At 40.8% G+C, this 19,368-nt stretch overlaps 1 protein-coding gene across 9 annotated transcripts in view; it reads right to left on the bottom strand.

Annotated features, from left to right (window-relative positions):
• Positions 1-19,368, bottom strand: part of PCCA (propionyl-CoA carboxylase subunit alpha) — a 391,797-nt gene that overhangs the window by 165,531 nt on the left and 206,898 nt on the right. For all 9 annotated transcript variants that reach the window (XM_037896419.2, XM_043535149.1, XM_037896417.2 and 6 more), the window contains 2 exons: positions 16,082-16,192; positions 1,404-1,506 (listed from right to left, as the gene is read on the bottom strand). In XM_037896419.2, the coding sequence (XP_037752347.1) occupies positions 1,404-1,506; positions 16,082-16,192 (214 nt within the window). The remainder of the gene's footprint in view (positions 1-1,403; positions 1,507-16,081; positions 16,193-19,368) is intronic.

Genomic DNA, 19,368 nt, shown 5'->3' with positions numbered 1-19,368 from the left:
AGACTCCAGTTTAAGATCTTGGGCCTGAGACCAGTAAAAGCTGTGTACATCATGGCAATAACAAGCGCAGTCTTCCAAAGAGTAAAAGAAATGAATTAGTCTTCTGGCACTGGTTACCATGACACAGAGTGACTAGCCCCTTTAGGGGAGTTGGGGACAGCTACACTAGTGTCATAATTAATTAGCTGCTTCCACACAGAGGGGTGAGACTAAGGAGGGTCAAGTGCCAGCTTAATGGACACCTAAGCCTTATAAAAGCACAGAGAGCTCAGTCTGGGATCTTGAACCTCAGGGAGTAGGCAGGCTCCTGTGGAAGGCCCTGAGCCAGGGTCTGCAGAAGGCCAGACACTCCAGGGGAACTAGTGTTCTACACAGAGCAGGGAAGGATTCAAGGAACAGAGCCCAGCAGGGGCTGAGAATGGTACACCAGGGGAACCAGCCTGAGCGTGAGTGCTCTATCCCAGAGCCAGAAAGCCTCTCACAGGTAGCCCAGAACAGGGCCCAGAGCGTTGCCTGAAAACAAAGCCCCCCAGAGGCAGAAGGACCTTTCATTTGTTGGGACTTTTTCAGATGGATTTTTGCTACCCCAGAAGGGCTAAGTTTTGTTTGTGACTTGGCCAGAGAGCTAAGCCACATCTCCAGCACAGATCGCTATGTGGAGAGCAGAGACCATCCATCTTGGGGAAGGAAATTGAAGCTGGCAGTGCCATGCTTGGCCAGCAAGGGGCACTACATGGGGCTGCCATGCCACAACATACCTACAAATTCATGGCCAATTAATAATGCTAAAGTGGATTACCAACCGCTGCTACCCAAAAGAATGGGGAAAAACACGATTCCTATTGCATCTCTGCACTGAAGAGTACATTTACAAAGAAAAGCCCTCATTCTGCAAACGTTTACGCATCAGAAAGTGTTTGCAGGATTGGACCCTGAACTATTATGTCTCTTCATTAAGGTACTGAATTACTCATGATTCCACAATATTTTATGAAGATTTATTATGCAGCTGAATATTCATACTATCCCAAAATGCTGAGATCACTTCAAACAGGCACATGGGAAATTTGGGATGCTCAATTTGTGGTTAGTTACTAATGTAGCAACATTTTGCATTAATGAAACTCCTGATGTGCATTAATTACTATTCTGCCTCGTAACACTTTTTTGTGCCTGTTTGTTAATATGGGAGACAAAATAACCATGTCTGACTGGGGGGGAAGGGGAAAGCACGCGGGGGGGGTGGAGAGAGGGGCAGAATGTAAGCTAAAGCTCATTTGGATTTAGAAAAAAACAGACTATATTAAGGAACCATGCAGTTCTCACCAGTGTTCCTCCTGTGCATGGAAAGATGCCATTAAGAAAAGCATTGAGCACATTTTAGTTCCTAGAAATGAACTTACCTTGGAGACCCTAGAAATTGCTGTGATCTCAGTTGTTCAGCCACATACAAAGAAGTTGCTATTGCCAGTAGTTCCCTCTTCTCGAGATCTGTCAATTTGTGTCCTAGTTTTCAAAAACAATTTTTTAAAACTGTTATATACCATGAGCCAATTTAGCACTTATAGCCACACAAAATAATAATCGGTAAAAACACTATTTAAATCCTGTAGCCAAAATCAATTTTTTCCCTAAATTAAGAAAAACTTAGGATGGCAGACATTCACAGTTCCAGGATTTAAATAGTATGTTTTCATACAGCTCAGCCCTACAGTTAACACTGGTGTCTATGTTAAAAACAATCTGACAACTGAAAGAAAAAAAATTAAGTGATGCTGTAGCATCTTGTTTTCATTAGTAAAATGTCACTGGTTGACATATTATGGCTCATGCTGATAAAGAATCCATCTGTACATTAGAACTTATTCAACATATGCAGCATTCTTTTCAATACTTTACTTTCTAAAAGCTACAGATCTCCCTCCCTGCAAGCGATGATACAGCAATATATCCTACTGGAAATACCTGGAACTGAAACTACTTGTCACCCCTATTGCTAGTGGTAATGCTAGGGTCTGTCAGATCAGGGGTATTATTGTTTATTTGTTTGTGGTAGAGCGCAAATTACACTAGACGTTTTCTAAACAGAAACTGGTATGAACTCCCTGTCCCACTAAGCTTGACTTGAAAGAGAGCCAGCCAAATGAAGGTTAGGCAGAATGGCTAAAACATAAAAATAGAGGGGTTAAGGTGATCTTTGGCCAGGTCTTTCTCTGTTCAGACAGTAAAAATCAGCTAGATTTCTCATAGGAAACATAGCAAAATTCAGTCTTCAAGTGAGGCTTAAATATGGAGAGGTTATTGGCCTTACTGATTAGCTCAGGAAGAACTTTCCAGGCACAGCACATAGCACTGAAGAAGACAGACGGGTTTACATGAGAAGCTGACACATGGGAGGATAAGGCTGGCACCACAGGCAAAGCAGAAGGAGTTGGAAATGACTGGAAACGAAGCACAGGTGAATAAGTATGGAGGACACAATTCAGCAGGCCTTTGAAGGCAGCAATAAGAAGTTTAATTTGATGAGGTAATGGAGGCCGAGGAATTCAAAGAGAGCATGACAGTGAAAACAACAGGCAAGACAGACTATTTTTAGCAGAGGTGTTTTGCATGGACTGAGGGGGGTCAATGTGTGTGTTTGGGAGGCCAGGGAGCGGGATATTGCAGCATTTGACATAAATGAAAGAATGAAAGAGAGCTGTAGTTGGAAGGAAGGAAGGAAGGAAGGAAGACAGACAAAGGTGGGTCTTAGAGATATAGTGGTAAGGAACAAACTACGCCATGCTACATGGTCAAGAAGGAACACTTTGTTTTCACAACACAAAAGCGATTACCACTTTTCCTGTCAAATATATCTGTGCCCCAGAAAAGTGCCACCAACTCAAACTAGTTGAAAAAAAGAACAAGGCTTCATTCATTTTATTTGAATTAACTATTACATAGAGACGAATAGAGTGGGACAAACAAAAATGCTTCATGGTTATATTACGTTAGCAATAATAAAGGTCCAGTCTTGCAAACCCTCACGTGAGGCACCATTACTTACCTGGTGCCCCAATTCCACCACTGAAGATGTCTCATATGAGACAAGTTCTCTCAGATGGTCATTTGGTGTCCTGGGGCAGGTCACACAGCCTTGTTGCACCTCATCACAGTGATGGCCTTCTGCAGAAGCTCTACACTGCTCTCTGTCTCAAGCAGAGCCTCTACCTACAAGTGCAGCAGGGTCGCAAACACCATTCAGAGATCACCAAAAGACCCATTCAAAGGGTCCTCAAAGTTTATTCACATTCTACTTGTGATCATTATTAGTGCATGCTAATTTCCATGACTATCATAAAGTAAAATTAGTATGATTCTTGGGAAAAATCTATAAAATATATCTTTGAAAATTACTGCAGCAGGGTTTACTATAAATTGTGCAGTAGCATGGTTTCCAAATAAGTATATCCTCTGTCAATTTGAGGAGCATATACAATCATTGGAGTTGGCACCTCTTGCAAAAAGAGAACATGGAACATGCTGCTTGGAATCCACAGAGCAGCAACAGTATCCAATTAGATTGGTGCTAAATGCCCTCACATTGACGGTCACAAACCAAAGAATGAAAATTTAAAGATAACAAGGAATGACAAAAACATACAGGTCTGCATCCATTTTTTAAATTTAGCATTTATTAAAATATTCAGGCTACAGATTAGTGTAACTTGCTTCGCTCACTGTTTATTATTGCTTCCTTCCGCCTCAAAAGGGAAATCACACTCATGGACAAACACAACTTCTGAAGAGAAAAACCTTGAGCTTTCTCTTGCCATGTGGAAACCGGGTGAAGGCAAAATGAAAAACATGGAACTCTGAACTTGTGTGTATTTTAGGGACATATACAGGGACACCCCAGAAATGTTTGAGTTGGTACGCAATGTCAATCCCAGTGGAGCCATCCCTGTTGCAGCCACTGGCCCCTTCACCCTACCTGCTGAGTCTGCGTCATGCTCAGCCCATCTTTCAGTCCAGTCCAGCCCACCCAGGTGCAGTGTCACTCCCTACCCCAGAGAGGGGACATGGGCTATCGGAAGTGGGCCAAGCCAGGCAGTCTCCCAGTGGGATACCCTGGTGCAGAAGCTACCCCCATGGCAGTGGTGAGGTGGGTCAGCACTGTCCACCTCACTGTCCACTCAAATTTGTCCTTGCCAGCTCTCTGTCATGACAAGAGGGTAGCGGGTTCAAAACTGAGTGAATGGCATTGTGATCTGGTACACAGAGGTAGAGGGGATGTCACACCAGGTCGCCACACCATTCACTCAATTTTGGCCCCACTGCCTCCCCATCATGATGGAGGGCCAGCAGGGCCAAACCTAAGTGGACAGCAGGGCAGCCAGCTCTGCTGTTTCTCATCGCTGCCAAAGGGAGGCACCATGCATGCTGTTGTGGACACCACTGGACATATATGATTCCAAAACTTCATGAATAAACTGGTCTGACTGTTATGCATAACAAAGTGAGCTTCCAGCTCTCTATACCCCAAATGTTAAAATTTTATCACTTTTGTTTTGAGATTTTGTTTTGTTTTTTAAATAGGTAGTACTCAAAAATAATAGTCTGATTACATGCCTTGACCCAATAAAAAGCAGAGTTCCTTATATGCTGAAAAATAGACCTTTTCCCCCTCTGTCCTAAAAACCCATGACAAGTATGTGTAACCAAATTCACGTGCGCCAGTATGTGGGAGAACATGCTCCCAGGAATACAAATAGCATCAACTCATATATAAGAACAAACAAAAACTATAAAGATCCCAATTTGCAGGTTTTATTGTATGACCTTTATCTGGGATGAAATCAATAACTGCTTTTGCACTTGCCAGGTTACAAAAACTATTTTCTTCCTCAGCCTTCAATAAAAATCAAACTCCAAACAGTGAACGAGAGTCAATATCTTGAAACAGCTTAACATAATAATAAGAGGTACATACATCTCTTCACCATTAAAAACACAGAAAATATATGTTTATCTGCTCTCTTTATTAGTCACTGTTTGCATTTGTTGTGGTATAATTTAAACAAACAGAAAACCAAGCATTACTGGGGCGCCCACTGAGAGTGGTTCTTAAGTCTAAGGTCATATTTACACTATGAAAACTCTATTGGCATAGCTACGTTGCGCCAAGGTCTGAATCTTTCATATCCCTGACAACGTAACCATGTCGACCTACATCTAAAGCGTAGACCAGGCCTAAAAGATAACAGAAACTGTTAAAAGCATATCAAAATTAGCTTTCTTGTTTTGCTACAAAGGTGCCATCTGCAGCCGTTTTTATTTAAATTGAATTTAGTAATTCCGTATTAAACTACCATGGGTTCAGCTCCTGTTGCTACAGGTTCAAGCTCAACTGAGTGAAAAATCACCTCTGGGGCTTTTCTCAAATTTGGAGGCTCCAGGAGCACATGAAGACTAAGGATAGTGACCACAGATGCAATCACAAGGAAAAAGTCTTATCAGTACTAAAAGTTTTATTAAAGCAATAAGTAAAGTTACAATTTCCCATGCATCTATAAATCCTACAAAAAACCCATGCAATGACTCAGACTGTAGTCATACTAACATCCTCAAAGATATTCTAGGGTCCGATGGACCTCTCAACTGAGAATCATCAAGAGAGGGATGGTTCCTGCTGGGGTTTCCTGTTGGGTCGTCCCTTGGGGTCTTCCAACTTTTACCCAAACAGAAAACCTCTTTTATATTGTTTTGACCACACCTACTACCTTATGTATATGCATGAGGGTTTCAACACTCTTTTCCTTATCCGTACTTCCACACCCCATGAATATTGGAGCGCTCCATTTTTCATAGATTGTTTCTTAGTTCCTCTTATTCTCATTAGCATCTATGCACAACATGTAACCTGTGTCAGGACAGGACATTCCATGATGTGACAATCAGATGTCTCGTGATCTTGGACAACAAGCCTATTGCAATCTAGGGTTTTGTACCATCACCTTCTGGCACATCTTTTACAGTAATCTTGTGGCCTTGCTGGCACAGGATGGTTCCTAGATCACCCACTCACGTTAAGCGTTCTTAAACCTATGGCCTAGTATGGCTAAGCTAAAATCTTAAAGGTCTCAGCCTGTAGGCCTTGCATTCTTGTCATGCCTACATCCTTAATACACACTCATCACTCCTGAATACTTGCCATTCTTATACATCTATAATCCTATAATTTAAATCTATTTAGCATACATTGATTATATATGAAACAACATATGAGTGGAGCAGAACATTAAACAAAATGATAAATGAATGATAAAATGACTTAATTAGATACAAATCTTATTGAAGCATAGCCTTGGAAATATACTTATTACATTCTATTTAAGGCTACTTTTGATATACTGTATAGTCAGTGTTTATTTTTATTATCTAAGAAAAAACTGCTTTAATACAATGTCAAGGTTTGAGAGGTTAACAGCTGAAAAGTCAAGATATTCGAAGTTATGGTTCCCCTTTAATTCAGGAAATGTAAGACTCTACTTAACATAGCATAGTCCTTCTTCATGACAAAAGGGTCTTTCATTAAATGCTCACACAACATTTATGGAGTTAATCAAGTCACTATAAACTGTCAGAACATTTTTCATGTAGCTATACATTTGAAAAATATATTACAGAACAAATCTACAGTTGCTACATACAATAGTTTGTACTATGTCATTTGCCAAATAATATGAGATGGTACAGTTTCGTATGACCACATAATGAAAGGCCTTATTAAGTTACTGTTGGAACTCATTGTCTAAAGTCAAGTTGTGATTGGTCTTTTGACATAGACCTAAGTATTTACATCTACCACAAAGGCAAGGTCACGCATGTCATCATTAGATCATCTCACTAACATGAGAACCAACACTAAAACTGGATAGCTCTGCTCTGTCCACATGGATCCAGCTGCAAGATTTAGACCATACAGTAAGCATACATTCCCCTTGTCTCTGTAACGGTAAAGTCTAATATCTTTTATTGGACCAACTTCTGTTGGTGAAAGAGAGAAGCTTTAAGCCACACAGAGCTCACCCACCTTGCCTCGCTAAAATCCAGGGCCAATATGGCTACAACAATAGTGCAAACATATCATCATGGAAATCAGGGAGAAATGGGGGAAATAAATCAAAGGCAAAATATAATAACAGTACTCAGATAGGTCGGGGGGGGGGGAAGAAGGGGAGGAAACTGCATGCCTCCTTAAAAAAAACTTGCTGACACACCAACTTTTTGTCAGCTTTTTCTGCCTTATTTCATATTGTTTTCCTTTCTGCAAATCAGCAATGGTGAGAAATAAGAGTATGACCTGTCCACATGTGACCTCTCTCAATTTCAAGCACAGGATAGTGAAAATCCATTTTCCCTCGTATTTAAATTATTTTATAAAGTTGTTCAGAATTTTCTGGCATTATTTTCATTATTACTGTTCTAAACTCCAGTATCTCTGACCCTCCCACTCTTGTTTTGCTAGTGTGGTCTGTGCACAGGTAAGCTGCTTTTTAAAGTTTAACTTCCACTTAGGATGCTAAACTGGGACCATGTAGCAAGACTCTTATTTAAGCTGAATACTACCTTACCCCACATATACCCCTCATTGATTTAATTGTAAAATAATATTCAGCGTGAGTAATAGTATCACAATCCAGCCCTTAGCATTAGTCATGCAACAGTGAGATCTGAAAAGCAGCAGTCACCTCTGAAGCACTCTTCATGGGGGTGCCTGGACAGGAAGAAAAACAGTTTCTCTTTGAAAAGTAGCCACTTGAGAAGCAGTGGCTCCTGAATTTCAAAGAGAAGCTACAACCTCCCTAAAATACCCTGGCTGCAGCACACTGTAGATTCCTGGACTACATGCATGTTTGACACCTACTATAAAAAGGCAGTCAGCTCCCAGTTTATCTTTATTCAACCCACAGAATGTTTCTGCATCCCCAGAATCATTAATAAGTTGTGTTATACAATGCGCGCTATAAAATTTCATTAACTGCTGTGAAAATAAGTAGTTGATATGTTAAGGAGGGTTAACTGTTGAAGGAAGAGAGCATTTAGCAGCACTCAGGTTGGCCAGATTTCCCATACCCTTTAGAGAATACATAAACTAGCTCTATAAGAAAAGAGATTCATTTTTCTCTGCCAACCAAGAGTACAACAATTCTGAGACCACCACTTTGGTGCAGCATGTAAAGTTAATGAAATAAAGGCAGTGCAGCTGCTCTCAGTGAACTGGCTGTCATAAGGCAAATCTCATGAAAAATGGTACACAGTAAACTTCAGTTCTGCACCTTTCTTAAAACTCCAACTCCAGGTTAGGTATGGTCCTCCCCCATGGCATCTGCTGTTCTTCAGGTCCCATGCCAGTGTACAACCTGCACTAGATTCCAGCTCTCACTACAGTTTCTTTATGCCATTGCCGTGGCGTAGGGGGGCCACAACTGCCCAAATGATTTCTCCAGGGGCAGAAGCAGCTTAGGCACAACATACATAGCTCTGCCTTGCTCTCTTGGCACAGCACATTCTCTGGGCCCTTGACAGATTTTCCTCCTATGTGAAGCCATAGCACCGATTGTTAAGGCTGTTGGCCCACAAACCATAGAAGAGGGACATACAAGATAGTCTTTTATGTTTTAATTTTTAAAATAAAAATAAAAGCCATAGCAAAAGTGGTGAAAGCTCTGCTGCTTGAGTTATTTAAAACTAGCCTGCACTCAACTATTACAAGTAAATAGCAGAATCCTGTTTCAGGAGAAAAATGGGAGAAGAGGTATTTTTCCTCTAATTTCTCTGATGTTATGATTGTTTAAATCAATATTAGCCCAGTATCCCCCAAGCTCAGTCAAAAAAAGTTCTTACAATTACTTTACATAACCAACTTCAAATTAAATTACATAAAAGGTCATTCTTTCCATAACAATCTCATTTGCATTTTGTCATTAAAAAATTTCCTACTAATAAAAAAAAACACCACACCACAATCACAATCACTCTTCATGGGGGTGCCGGTTGGCCCAACCAGTTTTGTGCCCACTCACATTATTTAATACTAGCATAGTGATTTTCTGTTCAGGGTGAACAAAAATTAAACACAAAATTAATGAGATGGAAAGTATAATGCATAATTTAAATTTAGATTAATATAAATGGATGCTAACTTCATGTTTGTTTTATAAAAAAAATTAATTGAGGGTTGGCTGGCATAAATGTCAAACACCAACTCATCTGAGCCAGGAAGTTTGACATTATTGACGACACTAATTCCTGAAAGACTCAAATTTGTCATTGAAGTGTGTCTGGGTTCTACTTCTCCCCTGTGATCATGGTGAGTTGTAGACCAATACTGGTGCCTGCAGGTGTGATTCTGAGTTATTCAGAATGCATATAGAGAAGGGAAGAGAGCAGTATCTTTTCTCCCAGGGGATCTTGCCCATCAGTTCCCTGAGGGAGTCAAAGTCTGCTTTTCTGAAGTCCAGGGTCCATATTCTGTTGCTTTCCTTTCTTCCTTGCTTCCCAGTATTCTTGCCAGCAAGTTAAAGAAGTATAGGCTGGATGAATGGACTATAAGGTGGATAGAAAGGTGGTTAGATTGTCGGGCTCAACGGGTAGTGATCAATGGCTCCATGTCTAGTTGGCAGCCGGTATCAAGTGGAGTGCCCCAAGGGTCGGTCCTGGGGCCGGTTTTGTTCAATATCTTCATAAATGACCTGGAGGATGGTGTGGATTGCACCCTCAGAAAGTTTGCAGATGACACTAAACTGGGAGGAGAGGTAGATATGCTGGAGGGTAGGGATAGGATACAGAGGGACCTAGACAAATTGGAGGATTGGGCCAAAAGAAATCTGATGAGGTTCAACAAGCACAAGTGCAGAATCCTGCACTTAGGACGGAAGAATCCAATGCACCGCTACAGACTAGGGACCGAATGGCTAGGCAGCAGTTCTGCAGAAAAGGACCTAGGGGTTACAGTGGATGAGAAGCTGGATATGAGTCAACAGTGTGCCCTTGTTGCCAAGAAGGCCAATGGCATTTTGGGATGTATAAGTAGGGGCATTGCCAGCAGATCGAGGGATGTGATCGTTCCCCTCTATCTGACACTGGTGAGGCCTCATCTGGAGGACTGTGTCCCGTTTTGGGCCCCACACTACAAGAAGGATGTGGAAAAATTGGAAAGAGTCCAGTGGAGGGCAACAAAAATGATTAGGGGACTGGAACACATGACTTATGAGGAGAGGCTAAGAGAACTGGGGATGTTTAATCTACGGAAGAGAAGAATGAGGGGGGATTTGATAGCTGCTTTCAACTACCTGAAAGGGGGTTCCAAAGAGGATGGATCTAGACTGTTCTCAGTGGTAGCAGATGACAGAACAAGGAGTAATGGTCTCCAGTTGCAGTGGTGAGGTTTAGGTTGGATATTAGGAAAAACTTTTTCACTAGGAGGGTGGTGAAACACTGGAATGTGTTACCTAGGGAGGTGGTGGAATCTCCTTCCTTAGAAGTTTTGAAGGTCAGGCTTGACAAAGCCCTGGCTGGGATGACTTAATTGGGGATCGGTCCTGCTTTGAGCAGGGGGTTGGACTAGATGACCTCCTGAGGTCCCTTCCAACCCTGATATTCTATGATTCTATGACCTTTTGGGGCTGGACAGGTCCCTTTCTGATGTTCAAAAAGAAGACTCCTCAGCCATTCTGAAGAGCAAGGGGGTCTCCTGAAAAGCCATAAAGTTCTAACCTAGATCCCAAGGAGGAAAGAAAGCCACCTGGAATGCCTTAGGAGTGTAAAGAAAGTCTGTAGGGTTTGGCTGTTTCCTAAAATGGACAGGAAGAAGCAGTGCTAATGGGCGGGAAGGTGAGCAGAGTTTTGGGCATAGGTAATAGCAACTGTCCTCCCTCCTCCATCATAAAAAGCGGTCAGATGGTTCCTCTTCTTTGTTTAATAAAAGCAATCGCAAAGAATCATTCAAGTCTTTCACACACTTCTAAAGAGCCCCTTAGCCCTTTCCTGTAGCATCCCATATGCAATACATCTATGAGTCTTTCCCTCAGACACTCAATGTGAGCAACATGCAACCCTCTTTCATCACATTCATTACAGAAATTACAGAGAGGAAGAGAGCGGGAACTGTGTTAGGAATGCCCTTAAAACCACCATGCTATCCAATATGGAGTCCAAAACCCAAAACTAGGTACTACTGGGGTGGGAAAAATGAAAGATCCCCTACCCACTGTCTCATACGTTTTAGCATGGCTTCTGCAACACCCGCACATATGCCCCACTTCCTGTCTTCAAAGGAGCCCTCTTCTACATTATCAGTAGAGTAAGAGAGACTCTACTGGTGGAAGTGTGGAACTTAAAGAAAATTCCCCCAACATTAGATAAACACAATATTTAGGGTTAGGGATAAAGCCACTCTTTTGGGTCAGCTGTGCGAGGGCGTTGAAAAGAGGGAGGATGGTCCACTGGACAGGATGTTATACTGAAATTCAGGAGACCGTGGTTCAATTCTCTTCTGGGACCTTGAGTGACTTTAGTCTCTCTGTACCTCAGTTCCTCATCTGTATAATGTGACACCCCTACCTCATGGGGTGCCACAATGCATTAAAGACTGGGAGGTGCTCAGTCACCATGGTGATGGAGACAATCTAGTGCCATGCCATTGCTAAACCCTGATGTTCTGTCTACACTGAACAGTGTGAGGAGCAGCAAAGTAGTAGTATTCCCAGTCGGAGAATGCCTGACAGAATTTAAATTAGCGTAGTAACTTTTTAAAGAAAATGCCTAAAACAAACTAAGCAAGCATTTTTGTATTGGTGAAAATTAATTTAGACAGGGTGAAGAGACATGTTTAAAAATAACTATAAAAACTATTGTTTATGCCAGTCAAAGCAAAGATTTAATTTAAAGTGGGCAATGTAGGTTAATAGAAAAGTTGTCAAGATATATCTCAATTTAAAAAGATGTTAACTTTAGTTTATAATAAACCTATGGAAACTTGAGAATGAAATAAGTTTTTATTTACTTAATTATTTTATTTAGATTCTTACACATTTTACAGAAATTAGTTTTTGGAGGAAAAAACAGTTAGGGCCTGACCCAACGAGGTCAGTGAAAAGACACTCATTTTACAATAAAATTAAATAGAAAAAATATGATAATACATTTTAATTGTGTAATCTGAATTTTGTATGTCCCAGTCCTACAAAGGAGCATACACACAGATTCTCACTTTTGTGAATGGGGCTGAACACAACTGTGCTAAGGTTTGTTTTGTATGCAACCATTTGTTTCCAATATTTTTTACTTACTATCATTTGAGACTCTGTTCTTTGATAAACTTATTCTTGTTTTCACTACAGCTACAATTAAGCACTGTGTGGTAAGTGGAGTGGTGATCACTATAGGGATGTCGCTCAGAATAGCTGATGACGTGGACTGGACTGTGCTCTGGTAGACTGGGCTTGATGGAGGGAGACTTTATCAAGGTCATAGAACCACTTTAATGCAATCAGAAATCCAACGAGAAATAGACTGAGCTGTTACTGGTTGACCTCTAACTCTCAGCATAGGCAATAAAAACCCTGGGAGAGGGTCTAAAGGATTTAGTACGAGCCACAGAGCATGTCAATGCCCTACAAAAGTCTAATATGTGGAGTTTCCTTTCAGCTTTGGAAGAGTGAGGTTTCAGGAAACACACATGGAAGATTAATAGTTTGATTCAGGTGGAAAGCTGATACTATCTTCGACATAATCTTAGGGTGTGGCCTAATACAAACTTTTGAAAGACTGTGAAAGAAGGACTAGCTAAAAGAGCTTGAACCCTCCTTGCAGAAGTGACTGCCACCAGAAACGCTGTCTTCCTGAACAACAAAGATAACAATGTTGTTGCCACAGGGAGAACCTATTAGTCTAGAGTAGACCAGGTTAAGGATCCATAAAGGTATTGGGTCAGACACAGGTGGGTAGATGCTGACAAAACCCTTCAGAAATCTGGAAACCAGAGGGTAAGAGAAGATGGAAAATCCATCCCCTGGAGGATGCAGAGCTGATATGGAAGCCAGGTAAACTCTCACGCAACTAACTGAAAGGCCAGATGAGTTCAGGTGTAACAAAACAGTCAAGTACATTTTTGACCTCTGTGTTGAGACTGCCCAAATTGAAAATCTTTTCCAGTTTGCAGCATCTGTAGCTCTAGCGCATATATGTAACTAGTGCACATAGTGCCTGCTGTTCACCAAAATGGCTTGAACATCTCGGGCGCACAATCTCTCATGAATATTCAACCAGAGATCATCCATGCCATGAGTTGGAAAGACTGGAGACTGGAATGCAGGGACCTGCCCTGGTTTGGAGATAGATGATCCTTGACTAGGGCAAAGTTGAGGCATGAGTGGACTAGGGCATCACTGGAGATGTGATGGAAAACCAATGTAGATCCATGAACCAGTAGAGCTTTGGCCAGGCTACTGCCACTAGGATTCAAGTTGCTTTGTTTCTTTTCAGTTTCCTTAGAATTGGAGGAACTGGAGGGAATGCATATAGGAGATGACTGAACCAGGGGAGAAGAAAGGCATCTGCAATGGAACCCCAGCTGCCCCCAATCATGGAGCAAAATCTCTTGCACTAGTAGTTCAGGTTGGTAGCAAACAAGTCTATCAGTGGGTACCCCCCCACTGATGAAAGATTTGGAGGATGTTTGTTCTGATTGACCACTCGTGTTGGTCTATGAAATCCCAGCTGAGGGTGTCTGCAATTGTGTTCCTCACTCCTGGAATGTGGAATTCCTTGAGGAAGACATTGTTTCTTATACATACTTCCACAAGTGGATGACCTCCTTGCATAGCTGAGATGATCTTGCACCTCTCTGCCTGTTCAGATAAAACATGGCACTGGTGGTCTCTGTAAGAACTTATATCACATGGTTCTTGATAGCAGACATAAACATCTTGCAAGCCCAACAAATAGCTCTGCACTCCAGAAATTTATGTGGAGAGAACTCCTGGGGTGACCAAAGACCTTGTGCCTGAAGTTGACTGAGGTGGGTCCCCAACCCTTGGTAGACATCTGTTACCAGGGTCATATTCAAAACTGGGGACAGAAAGGGAACCCCTCTGCACACATTGCACAGATCCAACCACCAGTCCAGAGACTGGAGCAATCATGGAGTCTGCATGTCTAGAGGAGGCATAGTAACACAATATATTGAATGGAGCCAGGCCGGCAGACAGTGATTGTGAAGTCTGGCATGAAGAAGAGTTACGTACATGCAAAAGGCCACGTGGCCCAGGAGATGTAGGCAGGCATGCACTGTTCTCACTGAGTTGCACTTGAGACTTTTGGAATGAAAGGCTACAGGATGAAATCTTTCCATCGAAAGGTAAGCCATGGCAGTCATGGCATTGACGTCTGCCTTGATAAAGATTTTGTGTAGTGTTGGTTATAACTTTGATCTGTCCAACTTTAGTTGCAGGGTCAGATGAGAGAACAGCTGCCTGATGACACGCATGCTGTTTTGGATTTGGAGGTTACCTGATGTACTGTAAACTAGCCAATCATTCAGATAAGGAAATATCTGAATGCCTAAATATTATATGTGGGCTGCCACCACTGAGATGCACTTGGTGAAGACCCTCAGAGCTGACGAAAGTCCAAAAGGGAGCACCATATGCTAATAACGGCTGTTGCTTGCTATGAATCAAAATAATTTCTTGTAGCCGAGAGGTTTTGCCACCTGTAAGCATCCTGTAAATCTAAGGCACCATGCCAATCTCTAATCCCCAAGGAAGAAGCGAGGGGGACCATCCTGAACTTTGCTTTCTTGATGATGCAGTTCAGCTTTCTTAGATATAGAATGGGATGAAGGACACCAGAAAACTTTGAGACCAGGAAATACCATGAACAGATAACTTTCCCTCTGTGTTAGTAAGGGACCTCCATCTGTCGCTTCCAATTCCAAAAGAGACTATTTCTTGAAACAAAACGGTCTCATGAGAAGGGTCCCTGAAAAGGGACTGGGGTGTGTGTGTGTGGAAGGTGTGGGGGGAGAAGACTCAGAAAAGAGAGATGAACTGGATAACATATCCCTCCTTCAGTGCTGAGCACTTACTTGTCTGACATGATCTCTTTTCAAACAGAGAAAGAGAGACAGGCATCTTCCAATGGATAGGAATAGGTGTGCTGTCCTCTATCACTCAACATGACTGCTTGGAGGTTGAACTTGTCTGTGAGAAGGGCCTGTGGACAAAGCCAACTGGCCACTTCAGGGAGGTCTAGACCTTCTTTTGGTAAAGTCTTGTGATCACTACTGGAAAGAGGATCTATAGTACAGGTGAGATCTAAATTGCTTCCTCTTTGTTACAGGCCTTACTGGTCTTGGTCCGTTCTGAGGGAGTCTAGATCCATCTGCTATGGAACGTATATGTGCATAATCACTAAATTAGACAGCTAGGACAAAGGGTCCCAAAAATAAGAACTTGTGGGAAAAAACCCAACAAAGTGCCTGACAGGTTTAATTTCTCAATAAAACAACTACATTTGCAACAGATTATATAAATACAAAGAAAATATTTCCCCTAATGTATATTACTTATGAATTTAATATTAACAATGATAAATGAGTGCGTACTTTCCATGGTATCACAGGGCCCAATCTGATATGGTGTCTGTTGCAAGGCGTTAGAGCCCTCAGACTCCCACTGACCACCCATATGTCAACAGGAGTTATGAGTACTAAGCACCTCCTGTGATTATGCCCATATTCAGCAGGATGTTTATTATTGCATTTTCTGTATCAGATTATGTGAAATATATGTATTTTCTGCCCATTATTTGACTTTTTTTTATTTTCAATTTGTAGCCAAAGATGTCTTTCTGAAGTTCAAGAAAAATAACTCCAATTTTGCAACCTATTAAAAATTCCAAAACATTTTGTAGATAATGATCTCATTTAAAAATTGAAAACCTGATTAGAGAACAATCCACTCTAGAAGTAAACAGAAATTGTAATAATGAAGATACTCTTTCACACACACAAATATTTTAAGGGAGAACAAACCTTTAAAGCCATCAGGATACACATCAGGAAGAAATTTAGTGCTGACATCTCCCTGAACAAAGCGTGGATGGATTATCACTTCTCGCAGTAAAGCTATATTGTGAGTCACACCTATAAATAAAACATTGAGTCAAATCAGATGAATGTGTTAATCACAAGCAATACCGAGAAACAAAGAAAACAAAACAGATTCAGGGGGCTGCTTTTTCCCCTCAGACTGAATTCCAGTCAACTAATTTGGCAACCATGGCACTGACAGAATCTTTTTTGGGGGAGGGTGATCCACGTAGCACTCAGACACTGGCTATTTCTGGACGATTCAGTTTAATTAAGACATAAATCTTTGCAATTCTCACCTCTCCTGACAGACTCTGATCCAAAACCTAATGAAGTCAATAAGGGCAAAAAGTGACCATAAGGTTTTTGCTTTAGTCCAAGCAGATATAGGCAGGACCTAAAGAGAGCTCAGTGAAGTCCCATCGGAGTATCAGTGCCATACCCACAAGCTCAGCATTTCCCATTAACCACACCCACCTTGACATTCTTTTAGAGACATCCTGTTGGGAAAGTTATGTACATAGCAATGAAAACACCAGTTCATTAAAAGATTTTACCTCACCTTGCTTGTCTCTCAATTGAGTTTGAAGCATTTATATAAGATTTTATAACATTCCGTCATTTATAATTCATGAAGGTTATCTATAGATCTTACAAAAAATTGAGAGTTATCTGTGCTTTCTTCATACTTGCACACCATCCTCTCTAGAATACAATCTTCATATCCTCTTACTCAACCTTGTCCAGCCAAATCTCTAATCAAGATTTTCCACTCCCCTGTGCCTCTCCCCATATGCATTACATGGCAATAATGGCCACAAAAGGTAAAATATTGGTTCTTGGTTTTTGCATTTTCCCTTCTGCTTATCCTTTTCTGTCTCTTTCTTCTCCCACCTTTTCTTTTATTTTGTCTTTTTTCTCCACTTTACTGCTTTTGGGGGACCTTGTGCCAGCTAGGAGACAGAGAAGGCCAGGATCTGTGGGTGAACTGAACTCCTACATTCCCCACTAAAAACCCTCCAAACAACCCTGCTCTCTGTTGCTTCTGACAGTCTCCCACAACAATATAGCTCAAAAGCATGCAAGTTGCATTTTAATACAGTGCTCCCTCAAAAACATTCTGCAATAAACCCCATGTACTGGAGGAGTATCTACCACAGAGAGACAGAGTGAAAGACTGAGTAAACTAATCATTTATTTTCTCATTTAAGCAAAAATCTCTCATGTCCACAACCTCTAGGAAAACAAACTTACATTCAACTCCACTTTGCTAGAAATATTTACAATTTCTTTCATGAAACTATACTGACTATATAAATAGCACAACACACTGTTAAGTCTATGTAATTTCATTGAAATGTTTGTGGAAGGTGACGACTTTGTAGTGGTGAATGGAGGGGATGGAGGTAGCAAGAATAAAGCATCCTTTCTGGTGAAACTGCTTATATCTGCTATTGATGCAATTCAGCCATTTCTAAAGTTAAAAAGTTTTCTCTTCTGAGAGCCATCTCTGGAAAGGATAATTTAGGTGTATCCAGAGAGTAAGTAATCTCCATCAAAGATCACTATCCTTACTCTTTCTTTAAATTTAGGGAAGGACTTTTAGCAAAAGGTTTCCAAGAGCCATCATGAGCATAACAAAGACCTGGCTAGAGAACAGTGTCCCACAGTAAACAACGGCATTTCTTGGAAGTTAATACCATTAATAGAGTTATGTAATTATATGAAGAGCATAACCCATATAATATTAACTGGGGTGAGCACTTTCATGAAGAGTTCTAACATTCAGAGGAAAGCTTCCTAGCTTTGTATTTTAGAGATTGTCACTTCACAGGTACATTTTCAGGGATCAGTAGAAACTGCACATCAACCTTGAAGACTGCTTAACTGGTCTTTCTGATAACCATAATTAAAAATAAAATATGAAATTGCTGTACTATTTGCACCAGAATAGGTAAATATAGTCAAACTTCACAACTGCAGATCTAATGAATTATTTACATTCTCTTTTTTCTGAAATGGAGATACCACCTCAGCAATACAGTGAATGTTTTTTTTAAATGCACTCCCCCCCCCCTTTTTTCCTTCTCCAGCTTTAGAAACATGAATAACATTCTTGTTATCTTATGCATAACCCAGTTCGCACACTTTTAAAAAACATTTTCCCCCTACAGTCTTCTGCTGGTGTGAATTTTCTAGCTCTCTGTGTGGCCGATACCGAAAACACTTTCAACACATGGAATCTGACTTAGGCCTTATGAAACAATGTTGTAGATCTAAAGACTAGTTCATGAGCCATTAACCAGCACCATACATCTAGTTCAATTCTGAGAATTTGACCATGTGATTAAAAGAAGATGAGTTTCTAAGCCACCTGGGTGATTAGGTCATCCAAGCTCCTTGGATGTTTACATACATATAACATTCCATTCTTTATACCTCCAACAAACAATTTAGTAAAAACATAGAACTGTGGCAGAAGATAAATGAATGTAACGTGGGAACAAATATAATCTATATTTTGGATACTACAGAGCAGAGCTATCCAAGCATAAGACTAACTATTGACTTTTCCCCTAATTTTCCCACTTAACTAGAAACTGTGGTAAATTAAAATATGACAGATTTTCAAGAGCAGCTTTAGAATTGTAATTTAAAACACAACAGAGTAGCCCTTCAGTGTTCTCTGACTTTGATTGAATGCAAAAGGTAATATGTTACAATGTGAAACCATATCATCTCATGTTTTTCTTTCCTAAACCGCTATAAGATCCCTGTTGAGATGATGGCTGATGACAGATGACAGAGATCTTGGTGTCTCAACTGATTGCCCCAAAAGACCTGAAATCAAAAACCACCATGAGTATCTTAATTCATTCCAAACCATGTGTAACAGGAAAAAAAAAAAAAATCAGAGGCTTCTGCAGTGCTTTCAGCTCTAAAAGTCCTTCTACAAGTTCAATAAAAGCCGGCAAGCCTAGGTGTTTCAGAAGCAATATAAGAAGTGTGTTCTACATATTTAAATTAGCATTTTAATATGCCATAGTTTCCTTTCAAAGTACCATGAAAGACTGTATCTGTTCCCAAGATCACTTGTTTAAACAATGGATGGATGGTTGATCTACTCCTTAAAAGTGAGTTTACAGCTTCAATGATGTTCCTAATCACAGACTGAAAAAATAATAATGTGCCACCCTAAGTCTTCAGAAGTCTAGAAGTTTTAGATTTGC

The sequence above is a fragment of the Chelonia mydas genome, chromosome 1 (genome assembly GCF_015237465.2).
Source record: "Chelonia mydas isolate rCheMyd1 chromosome 1, rCheMyd1.pri.v2, whole genome shotgun sequence".
Classification (NCBI taxonomy): Eukaryota; Metazoa; Chordata; order Testudines; family Cheloniidae; genus Chelonia; species Chelonia mydas.
This window is presented reverse-complemented; position numbering and strand designations above follow the sequence as displayed.